The 23,148-nt window shown below is 41.8% G+C and overlaps 1 protein-coding gene across 2 annotated transcripts in view; it reads left to right on the forward strand.

Annotated features, from left to right (window-relative positions):
- depdc4 (DEP domain containing 4) overlaps positions 1-23,148 on the forward strand; it is a 68,722-nt gene that overhangs the window by 38,875 nt on the left and 6,699 nt on the right. Inside the window, exons 3-6 of one of the 2 annotated variants that reach the window (XM_063057342.1) lie at positions 1,247-1,392; positions 4,114-4,309; positions 5,962-6,188; positions 15,198-15,340. In XM_063057342.1, coding sequence (XP_062913412.1) covers positions 1,247-1,392; positions 4,114-4,309; positions 5,962-6,188; positions 15,198-15,340 — 712 coding nt within the window. The remainder of the gene's footprint in view (positions 1-1,246; positions 1,393-4,113; positions 4,310-5,961; positions 6,189-15,197; positions 15,341-23,148) is intronic. The other variant, XM_063057343.1, reaches the window with a different exon arrangement.

The raw sequence follows: 23,148 nt of genomic DNA on the forward strand, positions 1-23,148 counted from the left end.
CAACGTGAATGTCACAGAATTCTTTTTTATTTGTTTGTGTGACTTTACATATTCATAGCACAGATAGTGCAAACTTCACTCAGTCCCTCTAGATCTAGTTGAAAAACTATGTGAACACACACTGGATATATTTATACTATTAATTATTACTTGGTATTCTTTTCTCTTTCTCAGCCAAGTTGGAAAGGTTGTGTGTGTGTGTGTAATTCAATGATTTTGTTTACTTTGAGATACAGCACAGAAACAGGCCCTTCTGGCCCAATAAGCCCATGCCACCCAATTATATCCGCGTGACCAGTTCAATGCTGGAGGAACTCAGCAGGTCAAGCAGCGTCTATGGAAATGAATAAACAGTCAACATTTTGGGAAGAGACCTTTCTTTGAGACTCATGACAAATTAAGTCGTACATTTTTTGGAATGTGGGAGGAAACCGGAGCACCTGGATGAAACCCACGTTGTCATGGAGAGAACGAACAAATTTCTTACAGACAGTGGCGGGGTTTGGACTCTGGTCTAGTGCTGTAATAGTGTTATGATAACTGCTATGCTAATGTGCTACTAATCAGAGAATTTACAACCCTAACTAAGACCATTTGGCCTCACTGATTCTCCTCCAAATGGGAACAATGAACTGGAATGTCAATGTGATTTAGTGGAGTAGTGACATCTTAGATGTGTACCATTTGTAACTGTGCGCTAATCATAGATCTACAAAAAACAAATAAGATCTGGTTCAAGCTCTAGACTGAGGCAACATTTCACAAAATAAGCTACTCTGTCCTATCATAATCTTATTACTCCAGCTCTTTAGTTTACTATAATGTCTATTAGAAATGAGTAATGACTAGAATGCATAGCACATGAATGTAGCAGCCAGTATACCATTATTGCACACAACTGTAAAATTGGGCTTCAATTCTTGCCACTGTCCTTGAGTTTTTGTATGTTCTCTTCATGACTATATGGGTTTCCTCTGGGTGCTTCAGTATCTTCCCACATTCTAATGACATTTGTGTTAGGGTTAATGAGCTGTGAGTATGCAACACTGGCACCAGAAGAATGGTGACACATGCAGGCTGCCCAGTACAATCCTCACTGATTTGATTTGACACAAACAACACACTTGTACGTACTTGTATGTACGTGCAATAAATATTGCTAATCTTTTTTTTAAGTTTTGTCAAATTCTGTCAAATTGGTTCTCTTTGAACATTCTGAATAATATATATATTTTTTTAAAAACAGACCAGATAAAATAACTTACTCGAATCCTATTGCCTTGGAAGCCTGTGACAAAAGGATTGAAGAAGTTTTGCAAGCAATCAGCCTTCGTCCATCACTACCCACAAACATAAAAATAAAAGCACCAACCAGCCTGCTGCCAAAGAAAGGTAAAATTGCATTGTGGTATTTGAATACACAAAGCTTTTCATTTTTTGTTATGCCTCTCTGTGATGTAATAAACCTTCAAAGCTCGATACGATCAGGCAGCAGGCACTGCAGTATTAGAACAAGGACTGCTGGACCGAGGCTGTGAGACTTCTGAACACCCTGTTACCAATAGTTATGACAGTGCTAGTAGAAGTAATACTGTTGTATATTTTAATATGTTGTATATGCACTTTATGTCAACTTGTACATCTGCAGAATTTTTCTTAATCTGTTAAATTGGTATTAATACAATAATGTGCAGAATGTGATGTATGTACTGTATTGTGCACCTTGGTCCCTGAGCAATGTTGTTTTGTTTAGCTGTGTACTGTTGAATGACAATGAACTTGATCTTAAACTAAAACTTGTCTGTATGTTCAGTGCTGTCTTAGGCAGAAATCTTTATTCAAAATCCTGGCCATTCTTTCATACTGAACATTTGGAGTAAACAATGGGCTTTATGCACAAGTTAGCTTAGGTTGTCTTGTAAGTCTCCAATCCTTTATTAGATTAGTACACAGGCTGATTAAAGTGGACTCAGCCAATACTTATCCAGAACACTCATTCCAACTTTCACTCCCATTGCTTTCCTGGACAATAACATCAATTCTCCTGAAAATGGAAGATTCATGAGGAGGATTGATATTCAGGGGAAGGATCAAGGGCATACTGAGCAATTTATTTGTCTTCTCTGTCCACTTTGCACACCCATGTTGTTATTCTATTACATTATTTACTTGAGACATGGGTAGGAGCAGGATGAGAGTGAGAAAATGCTTTGGGTGATCTCCTCCCCTCCCTTACCCCTCCTCCTCGGCTGCCTATCACTTCCCTCTGGTAACTTTCTCCCAGGGTCCACTCTCCTCCTATCATATTCCTTCCTTTACAACCCCTTATTACTTCCACCTACTCCCTCCCAGCTTCTTACTTTATTCCCCCCTCCCCCACCCACTCACCTTTACCCTCACCTGGTCTTACCTACCACCCGCCCCCCCCCCACCTTCTTGTTCTGGCTTCTGAACTCTTCTTTTACAGTCCCGATGAAGGGTCTTTGTCTGCAATATCGACTATTTATCCCTCTCCGTAACTGTTGCCTGATCTGCTTTCATCCAGCATATTGTGTGTGTTGCTGGTCTGTGGTTAAGAAATAACCTCAAATTGCTTTCTTAATTACATTTTTGTACTCACGCAAAAAAGATGTTATTCTTTGGGGCAATTTTTATTTATTTTGGTCACATATACAGAGGTACAGTGAAAATCTTTTGCGTGCCATCCATACAGATCATTTCATTACAACAGTGCATTGGTGTAGAACAAAGTAAAACAATAACAGAATGCAGAATAAAGTGCTACTTTTACAGGCAGAACATAAGATGCAAGGCTATAATAAGATAGATTGTGAGATCAAAAGCACATCTTATCATGTTACGGGACTATTCAAGAAACTGATAATGGGGTAAAGTTTAATCCTTGAGTCTGTTAGTATATGCTCTTAGTCTTTTGCATTTTCTGCTCAGCGGCTGGTGGGAGAAGAAAGAGTGTCTAGGTCAGGAAGGGTCTTCGATTATATTGTCCGTTTGGCCAAGGCAGTGAGAAGTATACACCATGTCCCTGGAGGGAAGGCTGGTTTCCATGATTGTTGTGAGCTGTGTCCACAACTCCCTGTATTTTCTTGCAGTCACAGGTAGTGGATTTGCTATCCCAAGTTGTAATGCATCCAAATGGTTTGCATGGTGCAAAGATAGTTCCTGCTTCAAGAATATCTGTTAGTGCTATCTTAGAAATAAATCCTGCTGTACTATTGTGAGTTGTGGTCTATTTTCCACACCAACTATTTGATCTGAAAAATCCAGAGCAATGGTGACATATTTGCCTCTGAGAACTGTATTGAAGCAGAGTGTCACTGGTATTTCCACGCTTTCAAACCCATTCCTCAAAAAATCTTTCAAATTAGCAGAATGAAGAGTTTAATTCCACTGTTTAGTTTGTCCTTGGGTTTTCATGGCAAAAGGCTGACATCAAGCCTTTCCCAATTAGTGTCATTTTCAGTAATGCCTCTAATGTCCTTCTGGAATGAGGAAGTGGTCATGTTTAACGTAAATCCTGTGCATTCAAACCCAAGGAATTGTTCTTTGACAACACACACAAAATGCTGTAGGAACTCGGAAGGTCAAGTAGCATCTATGGAGAGAGATAGACAGTGGATATTAGGGGCCGAAACTTGTTCTTCAGCCAAAATTTGTGGCAGTGACGCAGCATGTGTTCAAAAGATTCCACTTTGTCATGGAGCATTTTTGCTATCAATTAAATCCAAGGAAGGGGCTCATTCTGAAACTTTGACTCTATTTCTCTCCATAGATGTTTCTTGACCTGAGCTCTTTCAGCATTTTCTGGACTTCCAGGTTCTGCAGAATCTCTTGTGTTTACGATCTACAGCCAATTAAGTACTTTTCCATTGTCAACAGTGTTGTAATGTTGGCAAATACAGCAGCTAACCCCAATTTCTACACCTCTACTTTCAGAGACTAATACATTAACAGGATGTTGCATTTTGATGTGTAAGCTACATTCAGTGACTAATATTTTGTATGTTTTTCATAACCGAGCATGCAAGCACTAACTATGTTTCTACTGTGCTTCTCTTCTGCTTTCAACAATGGGTCTGACTTGCTCCAAAATAGTTGTTGAGGATGTTTGGAAGCAGGCGACTTTATTGCAGCTGCTCCATTTAATTCATCTTCCCGTCCTGGACAGCATTCTGGAGTCTCCCCTGAAGATGGAAAGAAGAGAAGCAGTTCATTTCAGTCGGCAAACTGACCTTATTATCTCCAACAAGTTCCTGGATCGAGAGGTTTCTAAGATCCTAAATCTACCTTAGTTAGTATTTTCTGATAACTTTTCCTAATGAGTTTGGATGAATGCTCTAAGTGTAATATACAAGGCCAAAAATTCTTAACTAACTTTTGTCTTAAAGGAAAGCTAGAAATTTAATCAAGTTTGATTAGATCTTTGTTCTCCCTTATAAATTCATTGCATTTTAGCACAGAAACAGGCCCTTCACCCCATCAAGTCCATGCCAAACTGTTATTCTGCCTGGTCCCGTTATCCCACACTAGGACTGGTCTCCTCCATGCCCCTCCCATCCATGTACCTATCTGAAGTTCCCTTAAATGAAGGGAGATTTGATAGAGGTATAAATGTAATGGCTCAAGTTTGAACAAATCTCAGGGTGGTAAGAGTGTGGAAGGAGCTGCTAACTGAACTGGTGGATGCAGGTTCGATTTTAATATTGTGAAGAAGTTTGAATAGGTACATAGATGGGAGGGGTATGGAGGGCTATGGTCGAGATACAGATTGAAGGGACCAGGCAAAATAGTTCAGCATGGACTAGATGGGCCAAAGGGCCTGTTTGTGTGCCTTTTGCTATACGACTTTAAATGTTGCAAATGAACATTTATCTACTACTGTGGTTGGCAACTCATTCCACACTCACACCACCCTCTGATGTTTATTGCAAGCTCATTACAGAACCACTGTATATTATGAACTGTTTTTCTGAAAGGTGTGCAGAATCGTCAAATGGTTTGTCACTCATCCCACCTCCCCCTCACCTAGTGATCTGCTCTCTCATTTGTCTGTTTTGATGCTTGATCCCTCTTTTGCATTTCCATTTTCACCCTATCAGATGTTGCATTTTGAGGTGAAGAGTTTTGTCCGATTCAACCTGAAATGTCTTATTCTGAGTCCAGGACTTCATTCTAATTCTCCTAGCATCTCAAAGTTCTAAAGTAAATTCATTAATGAAGTATGTATTCATTTTCTAGCAGGAATTCATAGGAAAATAAATATAATTGAATTTATGAAAATCTATAAATAACAGAGTGACAAACAACCAATATGCAAAAGAAGCCAAACAGTGCTATTAGTAAAACAAAGTAAATAAATAGAGTCAAAGAGCAATACAGCACAGATATACATACAGGCCCTTTGACCGACCAGACCATGCCAACCACAATGTCCCACCAGCCTATCCATATCCTTCCAAGCCCCGTACTGAGAATATGAGCAGTATCTCTTCTGTCCTTTGTGATTGTTTCAATGATGTTTGCGTTCTTTCAAATTCTGTAGAAAATAGATTGAACTGGTAGCTATCTAACTTCGGGGTTTGGGTATTTGATCCTCCACAATATTCCACGTGGGAATTAAAACTGGAGGTGGCAGTTTTTTTTTTCTTACGACGTTCGAGTTGCGAGCTCGACATCAACCCAGCACGGATGGAGAGCGCGCTTGGGAGCGGTCTGTCACTGGATCGAACTCGGGAACCTCTGTTCTCGAGCCCGGCGCTGATCTCACTGCGCCACCAGCCGACTTTCCTGTAAGTCTAAGTTTAATTTACTGAAGAAAAGGTTAACCCTGAAGGTTTTGAAGGACCATAGAGTCATTTTGTCTGTTAGAATGGTGCATTGTGCTCATTGTACACCTGATTTACACATCCTCAATTTCTGTTCTGTTTTTGTTCACTTCACTAGCACTGATGAGTGGCTCTTGGCTGCTGTTGACTGCCTGGATTATTTCCCAGACCAGCTGATCGTACACGCGAGTGAACTGTTATCTCAGACCACGAATGATTGTGATGCTGCAGACACTTACAAAAGAGTTTTGTTTGAAACTGTGGCGAAGCATTACAGCCAGAACAGGGAGCCCCTTCTCTGCAGATGCTATCTTGACATATACTGCGGGATAATTAGATTTCTGGGTAAGAGTCTTTCTGCAAGACCAAATAAAGAAAATATTGGTAACATGGTCCTAAATATGGAGAGCATAACTTTTGTTCCTGAACACAGGAGAATTCTGCAGATGCTGGGAAATCAAGAGTGACTCATACAAAATGCTGGGGGATCTCAGCTGATCAGGGAGCATCTATGGAGGGGAATAAATAATTGACGTTTTGCCTTATGAAGGGTCTCACCTCAAAACATTGATTGTTCATTCCCCCCCCCATGGATGCTGCCTGACCTGCTAAATTCTCCCAGCATTGTGTGTGTTACTTTTGTTCCTTGTGCATTTTGACAATTTCTGTGTAAATTTTCAGTTGATTAGAGGAGGGCTCACCTTCAACGATGAATAAGTTCAGCAGGTAATTAAATAGAGTGTAATCTCATAAACACGAGATTCCACAGATGCTGGAAATCCAGAGCAACACACACAAAAAATGCTGAAGGAACTCAGCATGTCAGGCAGCGTCAACGGAGGGGAGTACAGAGTTTTGGGCCGGGATGCTTTATTGAGACTGATAAGGAATGGGGCAGAATCCAGAATAAGAAGGTAGGGGAGGGGAAGGAGTACACGGTGGTAGGTAAGAACAGGTGAGTGGGAGATGAGGGAATGATATAAGAAGCTGGGAGGTGAAGAGGTGAAGGGATGAAGGAGGAGGAATCTGATAGAGGACAGTGGAGAGACGGAAAGGGGCGGGGAGCCAGTGGGATGTGAGGATAAGAGAAGGGGTGAGATGGGGACCAGAATGGGGAATGAGAAAAAGAGAGAAGGGAGAGAAATTTCCAGAAGTTAAAGAAATTGATGGTCATTCCATCAGGTTCGAGGCTAGCTAAATGGAATATGAAATGTAATTACAAAATAATCTGCAGATACTGTGATCAAAGTAACACTCTCAGTACGCTGGATGAACTCAGCAGGTCGGGCAGCATCATCGGCCATCTGGCCATTGAGCCAGTTCTACTATTCAATAAGATCTTGGCTGATGTGGCCGTGGTCTCCACTTTGCCTCCCATAAACCCTTAATTCCCTTGCGAGGCAAAAATCTATCCAGCAGTGTCTTAAATCCCCTCCTTCCCCTCCACCATCAGATTTCTGAACAGACAATGAAACAACCCATGAGCACTACCTCACAATTTTTGCTTGCTTTTTGCACAACTTATTTAATTTAATTTTCATTCCACGCTCTCACTATCCTGAGTGAAGAAGTTCCTCCTCATGTTCCCCTTAAACATTTCACCTTAATCCATGACCTTTAGTTCTAGTCTACCCAACCTCAGTAGAAAAAGACTGCTTGCACCTATATCCCTCATAATTTTTTATACCTTGATCAAATCTTCTTTAGACCATAAGATATAGGAGCAGAATTAAGCCATCCAGCCCTTCGAGTCTGCTCCATCATTCCATTATAGCTGATCCCAGATCCCACTCAACCCCATATAATACCATAAGATATAGGAGCAGACTTCTATGCCCTAATAAAGTCCTAACTTATCCAACCTCTTCCTATAATTCAGGTCTTCAAGTCCTGGCAATATCCATGTAAAATTTCTCTGCACTCTTTCAGTATTGATTTCTTTCAGGTAGGTGACCAAAACTGCACAGAATACTCCAAATTTGGCCTCACCCTTAAACAACTTCGACATAACATCCCATCTCCTGTACTCACTACTTGGCTAACGTGCCTTCTTACAACACTATCTACCTGTGATGCCACCTTCAAGGAATCATGGATCTGTATTCCCAGATCCCTCTATTCAGCCACATTCCTCAGTGCCCTCCTGCACACCTTGCAAGTCTTGGTTTGTCCTCCAAGTGTAACACCTCACACTTGTCTGCATTAAATTCCATCTGCCATTTTTCAGCCCAGTTTTGCAGTGGGTTCAAATCCCACTGCAAGCTTTGATGATCTTTGACACTCTCCACTACACTCCCAATCTTGGTGTCATCTGCAAATTTGCTGATCCAATTTACCCCATTAACATCCAAAGCATTGATATACTGTGGATGACAAACAGCAGTGGACCCAGCATCATTAGTCACAGGCCTCCAGTTAGAGAGACAACCATCTACTAACATTCTCTGACTTCTCCTGTGAATCCAATGCCAGTGTTATTTACCTTGATTATGATTCTGAAATATATTAAATGAGGTAGCCTCAACTGTTTCCTTGGACAGAGAATTCCAGAGATTCACTCCTCTCCAGGAAAAATACCATTCTCCATCCAAAACCTACTCCAAATCTTGAGGCTAGGTCCCAGAATCTGGGATTGCAGGAAGTGGTTCTGACAGCTCTGGGCATCTTTCTTATGGGCGTGTTGGCATCCCGAGCAGTGCATGGCAAGCTGCTTGATCTGCTGATCTATATCAGGTCACTAGATAGCACTTCAAACCAATGCTTTCATTTTGACCATACCTGGATGTAGCTCCTCCAACACATTACCTCTCATTCTCAATACCCACATAAGGCAAACCCCGTTAAAACAAGTTTGTTCCGGCAGCGGTAAAAATGGGGGAAATGGAACTTCTGCACATTCTAGCTGTTTTGAGTTGCTATGTCTACCTGAAAAAGTGTAGTGTCTTTTCCCTTTGGATCATCTCTGCCATAAAAGTAAGATTTTCGATCTGCATTAGGGAGAAACGTCAAGAGGACTGTCCTGATTTACAAATTTTTCAGGGATTTCCTTTTCCAAGGGTAAACGGGGCAATCCATCAGCATTTCCATGACTAGTTGTCCTCTTGAATTTGATCTTGTAATTGTGTCCTCCAAGAAGCAGAGCCGATCTCTGTATTTGTGCTGCTGCTGTTAGTGGAACACCCTTCTGTGGATTAAAAATGGACACTTGTTGTTAATGATCAGGAATGAGGGTAAACTGTCTCCCATACAAGTACTGGTCGACAGACTCAAGGCCTCTCTGTCAATCTGTGTGTAGCTTTTCTCTGCAGTGGTAAGGGATCGTGATGCAAAGGCTACAGGGTATTCACTTCCATCACTTAACACGTGACATGACTGCACCTATGCTACAAGGTGAGGCATCACAGGCAAGCTTCAGTGAATGATGTGGATTATAATCTGTGAGTACAGTGTCAGATACCATTTCCTTTGCATTTTAGAAAACCACCTCACAATGCTTTGTCTATTGCCATTTCTTCCCAATCTGGAGTAATGAGTTTAAGAGGTTGGAGCACAGTAGCCAGATTTTGCAGGAACCTGTTTTCATAATTGACAAATCTTAAAGAAGCACCACACTGTAACACGTCCTTTGGCCTTAGACATCCACCACTGATTGAATTTTCTCAGCACCCTTGTGTAAATCTTGTGCAGCAATGGTGTGACCGCAGTAAGTGATGCTTGGGTTCAAGAATTCACACTTCTTGTATAATGCTCTGAGACCATAATCTTCTGATCTTTCTAACACTGTCTTGAGATTTTTAAAATGTTCCTTGTCATTCTCACTGGTAACTTAATTGCCTGGGCATCCTTGCATCACCTGGTCCATAGCATTCTGCCAAAGTGTAGGTACAGTTGTTACTCCAAAAATAAGCCTGTTATACCAATCAAGCCCTTTGTGAGTGTTTCTGGTGAGAAGTACTTTGGACGCTTCTTCCATCTCCATCTGTAGGTAGGCCTCAGTAAATTCACTTTGCTGAAGTGTTTTCCTCCAGAAAGGTTTGCAAGAATATCCTCTAACCTGGGCAGAGGATATTGATTTACTTTCAGTACTGCATTGATTGTGACCTTAACATCCCACAGATCTCTACAGATTTATTCTCCTTGGCTACTGGGACCACTGGCGTTGCCAATGGAAAAAATTCCTTCAGCCTCCATGCGATCCAGCTCACTGGCTATTTTATCTTGGATTGGATAAGTAACCAGATGGGCTTTGTAAAACTTTGGTGTGGCATTTTCATTTAACACTATTTTACCCTTGATGTGTTAGTTTTCCAATGTTGGATCCGATCTTAGTTGGATATTTGCAGGTTTCCATTCAGTATCTTTGAAATGCTGTTCAGACTCAATTTGTGGAATGACTGAAAAAGCCAAGCCAGTGTCCAATTCTATTTTAATTAATTTGCTGTTCACTTCTGGTGCAAGCTATGTTGCTTGTCAATTGTTAGTTTTCACATGGTAAATCTTAAGGCTATGCAGTCCTGTGTTACCTCATCAATATCAGATTTTTCACCTGACTTTTTAACTTCCCTGTGCAGTCCATATATTTTTGTCTGCCCGACATGTTCTTTGTATGTGTCCTACTTCGTTGCATTTTCTGCAAGTTTTGCCATTAAAACTGCATTGGTCTGGTGTTAGTGAGCTCTTGCTATGATGATAACACAATTTGTTTAGCCAGGCAGGTTTCTGTTTATATGATGCTACTTTGTTCACACTCACTTTCATTCCTGACTGCAACTCAATTGCATCTCCGCTGTTTCCATTGATGGAGCAATTTTAACTGCTCTTTTACATGTGAGTTGTGCTTCAGGCAGAAGTGTTTTTGAATGCTTCATTGTAAGATTCTACAAACTAAACAATCTTTTAATGCATCATTAAGCCCATCACTTCAATGAACTGACAAAGCTCACACAATTTGTTTTCAATTTAGCCTCATATACTGAAATGGACTCCCCTCCCTTTTGATTCTGCCTGTGAAACTTGAATTGTTCTGCAATCAACAATTGTTACAATTCTAAATGTTCCCAATTACCTTCATGACATCAGCAAAGCTCATTTTGTCTGGTTGGTTGGAGCAGTCAAACTTCTAAGAAAACTTTGTCTTTCCACCCAATGCACTCAGCAAAACTGGCACTTGCTTTTCATTGGCTATTTTATTTGCTTCAAAATGCTGCTCAATTTGCTTAGTATTCATCAACCAGTTATCTCTTTTGCAATCAAACACGTCTATCTCTGATGTCACCAGCTATTTCTGCCTTTTTCAGGTTGATTGTTATTATCACCCAGTACTCACTGTTTATGAACCTGTGAATTTTTTCCACTTTCCATTGCTTTTATAACTCTAATATCTCCCTGTGCTTCTGAAGGGAAAAGAAACGAGTCACACTTGTTTTTAATACTCAACCAACCCTCTCCTCTTGCAAAGAAATATAAACATGCTACACTTCAACAGGTTAGGTTTAAAAATGAAATACACATGCTAACATAACATCAACGACAAGTAAGATTTAAAATGAATCGGAGGCTGATACCTAACCTAAAATATTACTGCAATATTAAATACACAATCCCCCTCATAGTTCTGAATTCCAGTGAGTCTCAGATGAGGACCCACTTCTGGGGTGGAAGAGACTGCTTGGGAGGTGGGAAGCATGGTGGTGAGTTAGAGAAGAGGTCCAGAAGACACGGAGGAGGTTTGAATCGGGGACTGGGGAGCTCTGGGATCGGGAAATACTGTCTGGAATCTGGGAGACTGGATTCAGGCAGTTAACAGAGGCTGGTAGTAGAAGAATTTGAGCCCAGAGTTTGGATCCCATAATCGGCTAGTCTGGTGGTTGATATCGGAGATCAAAGCCTGAAGGTTGATCGGAATGTGAAGCTTGATAATTACAGACTGGAGACCTGGAAGCCTGCCCTGGAGTTGGAAGACGGTATGTGGGTTGGTGGGAAGGAGGAAAGCAGCTTGTTTTGCAGTTGTTATTCTGTAATTTATGTTCTGTGTTGTTCTGCCGAGCATTGTGAACTTGACATGTTAGCACTAGAATGTATGGCGACACTTGCAGGCTGCTCCCAGCACATCCCCAGATGAGTGAGTTGTTAACACAAACAATGTAATTCACTAACAAGAAAATCTGCAGATGCTGGAAATCAGTGATGCACACAAAATGCTGGAGGAGCTCAGCAGGCCAGGCAGCATCTATGGAAAAGAGTAAACAGTAGACATTTTGGGCCAAGATGTCGACTGTTTACTCTTTTCCATAGATGCTGCCTTACCTGCTGAGTTACTCCAGCATTTTGTATGTATTACAGCATATTCTACTGTGCTTCAATATACATATGACAATTAAATTTGAATGCTGACAAGCAGAGCGTGCAATTTGCTTCTGATATCACTTATTGTTATTCAGAAACTTGAAAAGAGTAAGCAAGGGGCTTATGAAGTCTGCAAAAAATGCATGTGAGACTGCAGATGCTGTTATCTAGAGCACAAACAAAATGCCGGAGGAACTCAGTGGGGTGGGCAGCTTCTGTTGGTGTTTCAGGATCTTTTGGTGTTGACTGTTGACTCTCATCTTCAGTTTCTGTTTTTTTTTTCTGATGAAGAACTATTTCTACTTGTGTTTCTCCTGTTACCCAGCTAAATTCACTCTTTTCCTTCTACTTCGAGCTCCCTCTGTTCTGGAATTTCCAGTCTGGAAGCTCAAGGGAAATGCTGAATCTTGTGGCAAGTTAGAACACATTTACTACACGTGCGAGTGCTCAAGGAAGTTGGTATTGGCTGGTTGATGAGTTCTAGTGTTACATAAGATGGAATCCCCTGACGTGTGAGAAACTTGCAGGACAGTCTGGTACTCGATACATCTGAAAATGCTGACTCATGCTTTTGCCAGAGTGTCTCGTTTGACCAATTCGTACATGAAACTACCACACCTTTCAGGCAGACATTAAGCAATTGGTTCAAATTAGATTTTATTTAATTAGTCACCTGCATTTTTACACTAACTGAATGCCAGCAAATTGAAACTAGTTTAATTCTTCTGGATGCATGAAATGAATATTCATTACCAAACTAATCACCCTATCATTGCCTTTAGAATGGGACCAATCCAGTATTGACAAACATCAGGAAGTTGACAAATGATCTGAATAACATCATTCATTGAAGAAAAATGAGTCTTTATGTGGTTATTTCATGTTCCAAGGGGTTTTAAGCTTGGGAGGAATATTGCCAATAAAATACACAAAGTTACAAAAAGTTTATTAAAAATATATTATTAGCAGTTATCATTTTTTAAAAAATTATTGGTTCCTTAAGGTTATCGGAGCCAGGGGGAGGTAGTGGGGATATGGTCTCACTACCTTTTTAATGCTCCCAATGGCATGTACCTCAAATAGTCTCTGACTTCACATGTGGCTTAGCTACTAAGCCCACAGGAGAAGGGGAAAAGGCAGGTTACTGGTGCCTTAAAACCGTTCAGTTCGGACAAATGGGTCTTATCAGCTGTGGTTGGCAGCAAACCTCAGAAAGAAAACTGATCTCAAAGCTCTTTTGTCTTGTGGCTATACACACTTAGGAGAAAGGCTTTGGAAGTAAACCCAGAGGAAGCAGTCTGGAGCTGGAGTCCCTCGGGCATTCCTATATTGTGTTCAACATGACTGGCAGCTCCTATGACACCACTGGTACCAAACTGTATCAGTCTCTGCCATTCCTTTGGATTCATCAGCTGCGTGGGCAACAGCTTGCTTTCCATATCCTACTATCCTGGTTTGCGTGTCACGTAGACAGCTGGGACCCAACGTCCATGGTCGACCCCGACCAATGGAGGGCCTCGGTTTTTTTTTATTATGTATTGCACTGTCCTGCTGCAGCAAAACAAGAAATTCCACAATATATGCCATTGATATTAAAGTTGATTGTGATTCTGAACATGATAATGCAGAGAGCACTCAGTGTCTACACCTGATGAATATTAGTTATGAGTTTCACTGGGGTTGCTTCCTTTGTACTAGAGGAGGCTGAGAGATTTCATCAGGCCAGCTACTCAAAGATGAAGTGACTGGGAAGGATCAATTTCTCCATGAGTAAAATCATCAGTTAAAGGTTGGAAAAATTGATGGAAGAGGAAACAAGAAATCTTTTCAGCTGGTGTGGCAGTATTTCAGAGTTCATTGCCTAAAAGCATGATGGAGACGAGTTTTCATTGCATTTAAAATGTTCCTGGATGATCACTCAATGGACTGACCTGCACGTTAATGGTCAATGAGCCAAGAATTGGAAATTATCTAGAAGCTGTCTTGTTGGTCAACTATGCAAGGAGCCCAATACCTTCAACAGGAGTTTAGTGAGACCCTCTCACTGTTCACCGTCTGTGATCTCTGCTGCTTTCTGACTCTTCATTTTCCCCCTTCCTTTTCAATCCTGATGAAGGGTTTTGGCCTGAAGCGTCGACTATTTATTCGTTTCCATAGATGCTGTCTGACCTGTTGAATTCCTCCAGCAATTTCTGTGTGTTACTCTGGATTTCCAGCATCTGCAGAATCTCTTGTGTTTGAGCCCAACGCCCACTTGCCTTGTTTTACCTTGTATAAAAAGAGATAGAGCTGAGCTTTATTTCTTACATGTACCTCTAAATATGCAGTGAAGTGTGTCATTTGTGTTGATGACTGAGATGTTGTGGGACAGGTGTCTGGCATGTTTCTGGCGCCAACGTAGCATGCCCACAATTTACTAACCCTAAACCATATGCCTTTGGAATGTGGGAGGAATCTGGAGTACCCAGAGGAAGCCCACATGGTCGCATTAAGAACATACACACTCCTTAGAGACAGCGGTGGGAATTGAACCCGATCGTACGGTGTTATGCTATCTGCTATGCTACTGTGCCACATGCATGGCATTTAGTTGATATAATATTTAGATAAATATAATGTTTCGACTGAGAGCTCTTAAACTAACAGTTTCTTATACAGGGAAACTCTAAACTATCCAGTGAATAATATCGATTAGTGCCAACCTGTCCAGGAAAAATTGCGACAGAAGCATTCATGGGCAGCATGTTAGCGTTTTGCTATCGTAGTGCCAGTGACCTGAGTTCAATTCTGCTGTCATCTATAAGGAGTTTGTGTATTCTCCCCATGACAGTGTGGGTTTCCTCCAGATGCTCCAGTTTCCTCCCACATTTCAGAAACGTATGGGTTAGTAGGTTAATTTTGACATAGTTGTAGTTGGACGGTGTGGGCTCTGTCGGGTTGAAAGGGTCCGTTACTGTATCTGAAAATAAAATAAACATAGCATTTTTTTTGTTGTAAAAATTCCTACAGAGAATGGAAAGACTGGACAAGCACTGGAGGCTGCTCAGCTGTGCGTTCGATTGTTGGAGCCAATTTGGAGAGAGGAATTGCACAGGCTGTTGTCTTTTATGGCTGTTGCAGCTTGCCCTGGTACCTACAGACTACAGAAGCAGGTCTGTCACATTTTGGGAACTACTGAGAGCACCTGTGGCAACATCAAGGCAAAAAACACGTACCATATATAGCACCCAAGTAGGCCCTTTTTGTTCATCACTTCCACACTAAATATGGCACCCATCGATATTAAATCAGCCATGAGCAGACTCAATGGACCGAACGGCCCAATTCTGCCCCTTTGTTCTATTTACTTATTTAATCTATTTATCTATCTGCTTGTCTGTCTTGTCTATCCAGAGATATAGCACAGTATCAGGCTCTTCCAGCCCAACGAGCCTGTGCTGCCCAATTACACCCATGGGACCAAATAACCAACTAACCCATGTGTCTTTGGAATGTGGGAGAAAACTGGAGCACCCTGGAAACCCATGCAGTCGTAGGGAGAGTATACAAACTCCTTACGGACAGCGACATAACTAAACTTGTGTTGCTGGCGCTGTAATAACGTTATGCCAACCACTACACTACAGTTATGGACTTATTAAATCCGTTTACCTACGTTAGGTCAATAGCCTTCTTTTCTTTGCTCACTCAAGTGCTTGTCATGATGCTTAAATGTTGTGAGAGTATCTTCCTCCTCCTCCTCAGGCAGTGTGTTCCCCTTCAGATTCTCTAAATTTTCTATCCCTCATCTTAAACCTATGGAGATACAAGAGATTCTGCAGATGCTGGACACCTGGAGCGACAATGCTGGAAGAACATAGCAGGTCAGGCAGAATTCTTCTTAAATCCATCGCCCCTTTTTACTGGGGCAAAGGCCACCAACAGCAACTTGCCAGAATCCTCCATCCTAGGCCAGTCTTTTGTTTTTCGAGGTATTACCCATCGAAGATCCTTCCTTTCCCAGGAGCGTCTTTGGAGCTCCTGTTGGTGTTTCTGTAGCTCTGGGTTTTTACGGGATGGGGTTGCTCGCCCCATGCTCATCCCTCCTCCTTTCTCAGCCAGGCGTGGGACTGTCCTTGTGGAGTTTCAGGCAGAATTGGTGGAAGGAAACAGACTGTCAATCTTTTTGGGTTGAGATCTTGAATCAGTACTAGAAAGAAGGGGGGGGAGATGCCCAGTATGAAGAGGTGGGGGGGCAGAGGGGGAAGGAGTGGAACAAGATAATGCTGCAACTCCCTGGTCAGACCACACGTGGAGTATTGTGTTCAGTTCTGGTCACATTATTATAGGAAGGATGGGAAGCTTTAGATATGGCATGGAAGAGATTTGCCAGGATGCTCCCTGGATTAGAGAGTATGTCTATGAGGATAGGTTGAGCAAGCTAGGTTTTTCTTTCTGGAGTGAAGGAGGATGAAAGATGACTTCATAGGAGCACAAGATTGATAAGAGGACAGCCAGAGACTTTTGCCCAGGCCAGAAATGACTAATACTAGGGACATAATTTTAAGGTAATTGGAGGGAAATTTAGGGTGGGGGGGAAGTTGGTATGTGAGAGGTAGGTTTTCTAAACAGTGGTGGGTGTGTGGACCACCCTGCCAGGACTGTTGCTGCAGGCAATACATTAGGGACATTTAAGAGATTCTTTGATAGGCACAAGTGAGGAAGAAGGGTTAGAGGGACCTTGGAGTAGGGTAAAGAGTCAGTATGATATTTTAGGTCAAAGGGGCTGTGATGTTCAATGTTCTATGAGCTGCTGGATGATAGGTAAAGTGGTAATTAGGTGGGAATTGGGGAAGTCTGGGAATGACGTAAGAAATTGCGCAGTGGAAGTGACAAGAACTGAAGAAGGTGGTACCTAATGGTGGATCACAGGATAAAGGGATGAAGGAGAGGGAGCTAACTGGAAAGCGAATATGTTGGTAATGGACAGATGAAAATGGTGGGGATGGGAATTAGAAGGGGTATAAAGGCTGGATAATAAAGGAGTGGAATGGAGTTGTTACCAGAAGTTAGAGAAATCAATATTCATTCTGTCAGGTTGGAGTCTCCCAAGGCAGAATATGAGGTACCGTTCTTCTAATCTGAGTCTGGCCTTAATATGCAGTAGAAGGGGCTGTGGACCAATGTGTTGTGGGAATAGGAAGCGTAATTTTAAATGGTTGGCCACTAGGAGGTCTTGGTCTAGGCAGTAGGAGCAAAGATGCTTGATGAAGCAATCCCACAATCTTGTCAGGTCTGGTTGATGTAGTGGCCACACTGGGAGCACCAGGGGCAATAAATGACAACGATGAAGTCATGAACTGCCTCAGCCAGAAGGAATGTATTGGGCTGTGAGTGTTGGTGGTGATGGAGGAGATGTAGGAGCAGGTGTTGTACTTGTCACGTTCTCAGACATAAGTAAATACCTGGAGGGGGATTGGTGGGGAAGGACAAGCAGGTTTCTTGTGTTAGATACATCACTGGGAGTCTCTTGTTAACTATTTTCTCAGTTGCCTGAACATTTGAAAAATCCTTCAGAAAAAAGCTATTTCCTCTATATAAAAAAAATTCAAAATGCTGGAGGAACTCAACAGTTCAGGCAGCATCTATTGAAATGAATAAACAGTGGATGTTTTTGCCAAGACTGTTCCTGATGAAGAGTCTTGGCTGAAATGTCAATTGTTTATTCCTGTCCCTAGATGCTGCCTGGCCTGCTGAGTTCCTCCAGCATTTCGTGTGTGTTGCTCTGGATTTCCAGCATCTGCAGAATCTCTTGTCTTATATATTAAAAAAAATCCGATGAAAGTAAGTTTGACAACCCCAGGGGCTTGAGAAAAACACTGCTCACGATGATCAGCTAAAAACTAAATGACATTATTTTCTGAAACCTGAATGTTTTTGTTTTGAATCTTGTGTGAAATTAGCTCGTATTGGCAAACTCCACAAACCGTTTTTAAACTGATTGAATAGAAAGGACTTGAAATTATGCAAACGTCATTCACAACCCAGGAACATTCTGCACCACTTTGTAGCCAATAAAGTACTTTGTCCTTTAAGATATCAGGGAGGAAACGCAGCAGCTATTTTCTTCAATGCAAGCTGCTATAAACAGTGTCAGGATAAATTGGATTGTTTTGGTGGTAAATAAGGGATTAATATGGACCACTCATTGGGAAGATTTTCCGTACTGTTAAACTTCGTCCCTGTGGGATATTTTAAGCTGGGCAATATTCTCCTGCCTTCTCCCCATAACCTTTGACACCCTTACTAGTCAAGAACCTATCAACCTCTGCTTTGAATACTTCCAATGCCTTGAATTCTAAAAGGACATTGCTCTTTTCTGACTCTGTGCCTTCTGATTCTAGATCCACTCTTCCCCCACCTCCTCCCACCCATTATAGAAAACATTCTCTCCATATCCAATCTATTTTGACCTTCCAATATTTGATAAGTTTCAATGTGATTTTCCCCCCCCTTATTCTTCTAAATTCCAGTGAGCACAGGCTCGGCCATCATATAATCCTCTATGATTACTTTAACCCTTCATTGTCACAGGTGGCTGTGGAGGCCAAATGAATATATAGACAAATAGATGATAGATAGACATATTCCAAAGACATGCAGCTTAGTAAGGATTAGTAAATTGTGAGCATGCTGGAAACATGGCCACAGTTGGGGGCTGCCCCTAGTCATTGGCATTTCACTGTATGTTTTGGTGGTCACGTGACAAATAAAGCTAAGTCTTAAGCCTCACCTGAGAAGACAGTCAGGACCTTGTGGTTTAACACTTCAGCCAAAATGTGATGCTTTGACAGTTTATTACTCTGTACCCACATTGGTGCTTTCAGGAAGGTTAACTAGAATGGAAGGGTTGAAATCCTTCAGGTTATGCAAGGGCAGAGAAAGTTTTAAGTTAGTGAATTTTTAAATTGGTAAATTGATGTGTGTACCAAAGTACAGTGCAAATCTAGTCTGGCTTCTGTTCATGTAGATCAAGTCACTACAATAGTACATGACGTAAGATTAGCTTTGTCACGTTGTGTTGAAACGCGTCTTTAGTGTCAATAACCAACGCTGTCCGAGGATGTACTTGGGAGCAGGCCACAAGTGTCGCCATGCTTCCAGCTCCAATATAGCATGCTCACAGCTTACTACGCTTACATCTTTGGAATGAGGGAGGAAACCGGAACCCCAGTGGGCATGGGGAGAACAAACAAACTCCAAACAGAGAGCGGTACTAGAATGTTACCTGGGTTTCATCACCTAAGTTACAGAGAAAGGTTGAACTAGCTAGTTGGGTCTTTATTCTTTGGAGCGTAGAAGGCTGAGGGGGGACTTGATAGAGGTGTTTAAAATTATGAGGGAATTGAGGCAGGTTCAATGTTGTCATTTAAAGTTAAGTTGGATAGCTATATGGACAGGAAAGGAATGAAGAGTTATGGGCTGAGTGCAGGTCGGTGGGACTAGGTGAGAGTAAGAGTTCGGCACGGACTAGAAGAGCCGAGATGGCCTGTTTCCGTGCTGTAATTGTTATATTGTTATATGACAGGAATTGAACTTGGGTCACTGGCACTGTAGTAGTGTTACACTAACTGCTACATTACTGTACATTGAGGTAGTGCAAGGGAAAACAGTGTACAATAAAGTGTTGCAGTTACAGAAAGTGCAGAAGCAGATTTAAAATAACATTTTTAGTAATCCTGAGAAGCATATAATTTGGATTTAAGAGTGGAATAATTAGAGATGATGTGTGGATCTGTAGAGAGCAGCTTGCAATGAATTTGTTTGTTTCACTAGAGCTTCCTTGTAGGGCCTGAGGGAGTATAGAGGAATACGTGTAACTGTTCATGGATCCCTGAAGGTAGATCACGGGGAATGTGGTGGTGAAACCTGCGTTCCTTAGGTCAGAGGATCTATCCTGGATCCAATACATTGATGCAGTCAGGAAGACAGCATGCTTGTGACTATTTTGTTCTGAGAAGATTTGCTATATCAGCAAAGACTTAGAAATTTCTATTGGATGAATACTGGAGAGCATTCTCACTGATTGTATTATTGCCTACTGTGAAGGCTCCAGTGCAAGAGGCTACAGAGGGTTGTAGACGTGGCTAGTTCCATCATGGGCACAGCCCTCTCCACCATCGAGGACATCCTCAAGAGACAGTGCCTCAAGAAGGTGGCATCTATCACTAATGATCCTCATCATTCAGGAACATACCTGCTTCTCGTAACTACCATCGGGGAGAAGGTACAGGAGTCTGCAGACCCTCACTCAGTGATTTAGTAACAGCTTCTTCCCTCCACCATAAGATGTTTGAATGGTCCATTAACACTGCCTGGTTGATCCTTGCACTGTTTATTTATTTTGAAATTTTTAGTAGTTTTATATCTGTGCATTGCACTGCTGCTGCAAAACAACAAGCTTCAGAATCAGGTTTAATATCACCAGCATATGTTGTGAAATTTATTTCATGTTATATAGGGAGAATGTCGACTCAGACCATGCGAGGCCTGCGTCGGGCATTTTCATGCCTTACAAGGCGCAGATTAGAAGTCTGTGTGGGGCGCCACTCCTCGCACAGACTAGAGCAATGTGTGATTAAGTGCCTTGTTCAAGGACACAAACACGCTGCCACAGCTGAGGCTCAAACTAGTGACCTTCAAATCACTAGATGAACGCCTTAACCACTTGGCCACTTGCCCAACACTACGTTATATAAGTCAGTGATAAACTAGATTCTAATTCTTAATGCAGTGAATTCCAGTTAATTGGGACAGATTGGGACCAGTACATTTTGGTCCAGTTAAGCAGCTGCCCAATTGGCTAAATCCCTCTTCACCATTTCCCATCCTCTTGTCCCTCTCTCATGTTATCTCCTTGCCTACCCATCACCTCCCTCTGGTGCTCCACCCTTCTTCCCTCCCCCCCTTTTTCTTTCTTCCATGGCCTTCTCTCTTTCACCAATTAACTTCCTAGCTCTTTGTTTCATCCCTCCCGCTCCAAGTTTCACCTATCATCTGGTGTTTTTCTCTCTCCCCTCCCCCCACCTTTCAAATCTATTCCTCAGCTTTTTTCTTCAGTCCTGCTGAAGGGTTTCGACTCAAAACATCGACTGTACTTTTTTTAGATGCTGCCTGGCCTGCTGAGTTCCTCCAGCATTCTGTGTGTGTTGCTCGGATTTCCAGCGTCTGCGGATTTTCTCTTGTCTACCTTTTTGCATATTGACTTTGAAACTATTGGCATTATGATCACTAGATGCTAAGTGTTCCCCTACACAAACTTCTGTCACCTGCCTGTCTCATTCTATAATAGCAGATCAAGTATTGCACACTCTCTCGTTGGGAATTCTGTGCACTGGTTAATGAAACTTTCCTGAACGCATTTGACAAACTCTATCCCATCTAGTCCTTTTATAGTATGGGAGTCCCAGTCAATATGTGGAAATTTAAAATCATCTTTGTACTATAAAAATCTCATGTTTCTTGCAACAGTCCGCGATCTCTCCACAAATTTGTTCCTCTAAATCCCTTGGACTGTTGGGTGGTGTGTAATCTAGCTCCATTAATGCGGTCATACCTTTCTTATTACTCAGTTCCTCCCATAACGCCTCACTAGATTAGCTCCTGACTAAGCACTGCCGTGACATTTTCCTTGACCAGTAACACAACCTTCTTCTCCTTTAATACCTCTTGCTCTGTTCACAAAGCAAACATTTTGCTGATGAACATAGCCCAGGCACAATTACTTCTATTCATTCCATCTGAGGAAGTGCCTAACACAAGTTCACCCAGTATTGTAAGTGGAGCTGAGATTATCATTTCTCTGTGTGGAGGGAAACCGTACCACTATATTAGATATCCAAGTGCAACAGCATGTGTTAATCACAGAGTATTCTTGTGTAAATGAAATGTTATCTTACATAGTTACTGGATGAATGTGCCCACTGTAACTTTATTCCTTGAGGAATTTGCTATTGTTAGCTTTCTGTAGGTGGTAGATGGGTTGAAGAGAAGTTGTTCCTCTTTTCAGATCTATGCTAACATACACCAACAATTCAGAATGATCTCGGTGTGTATCATAAGACATGAGAGCTGAATTTGGCTGTACAGCCCATCAAGTCTGCCCTGCCATTCCATGACTGATTTATTATCCCTCTCAACCCTGTTTTCACGTTTTCTCCCCACAACCTTTGATGCCCTTACTAATCAAGAACCTATCGATCTCCACTTTAAATATACCCAATGATTTGGCCTCCACAACTCTGTGGCAATGTGTTCCACAGATTCACCACCCTATAGCTAAAGAAATTCCCCCCATCTCTGTTCTGAAGGGTCATCTTCATATCCTGAGGCTGTGCCCTCTGATCCTAAGCTCTCCCACTATTAGAAATATCCTCTCCATGTTCACTCTGCCCAGACCTTTCAATATTCAGTAGTTTTTAAGGAGAACCCCTTCATCCTCCTAAAGTGCAGCAGGTATAGGCAGACCCATCAAACGATCTTCATATATTCTCACTCTTCATAATTCTCGTAATCCACCTCTGGACCTTTTCCAATGCTAGCATATCATTTCTTAGAAAGGGGGCCCAAAACTGCTCTCAATATTCCAGGTGTAGTCTGACCAATGCTTAAAAAAGTAAGCCTCAGCTTTGAACCCCTCTGTGAGCAATAGATAGATATTTTATTAATCACAAAGGAAATTGCAGTCACAGTAGCATTATAAGTGCACAGATATAAATATTAGAAGAGAAGTAAAAAGAATTTTTTTTTAAGGTTGCCACCATCAGTCTAACAGGAGAGGGTCGTCACTCCCCTATCTATATCTTGACTCATTATAGGGCTTAATGGCCCAGGATAAGAATGACCTCATATAGCACACTTTGGAGCAGCACAATTGGCTTAGTCTATCACTAAAAGTGCTTCTCTGTTCAGCCAAGGTAGC

Source organism: Mobula hypostoma, chromosome 9, assembly GCF_963921235.1.
Source record: "Mobula hypostoma chromosome 9, sMobHyp1.1, whole genome shotgun sequence".
Taxonomy (NCBI): Eukaryota; Metazoa; Chordata; class Chondrichthyes; order Myliobatiformes; family Myliobatidae; genus Mobula; species Mobula hypostoma.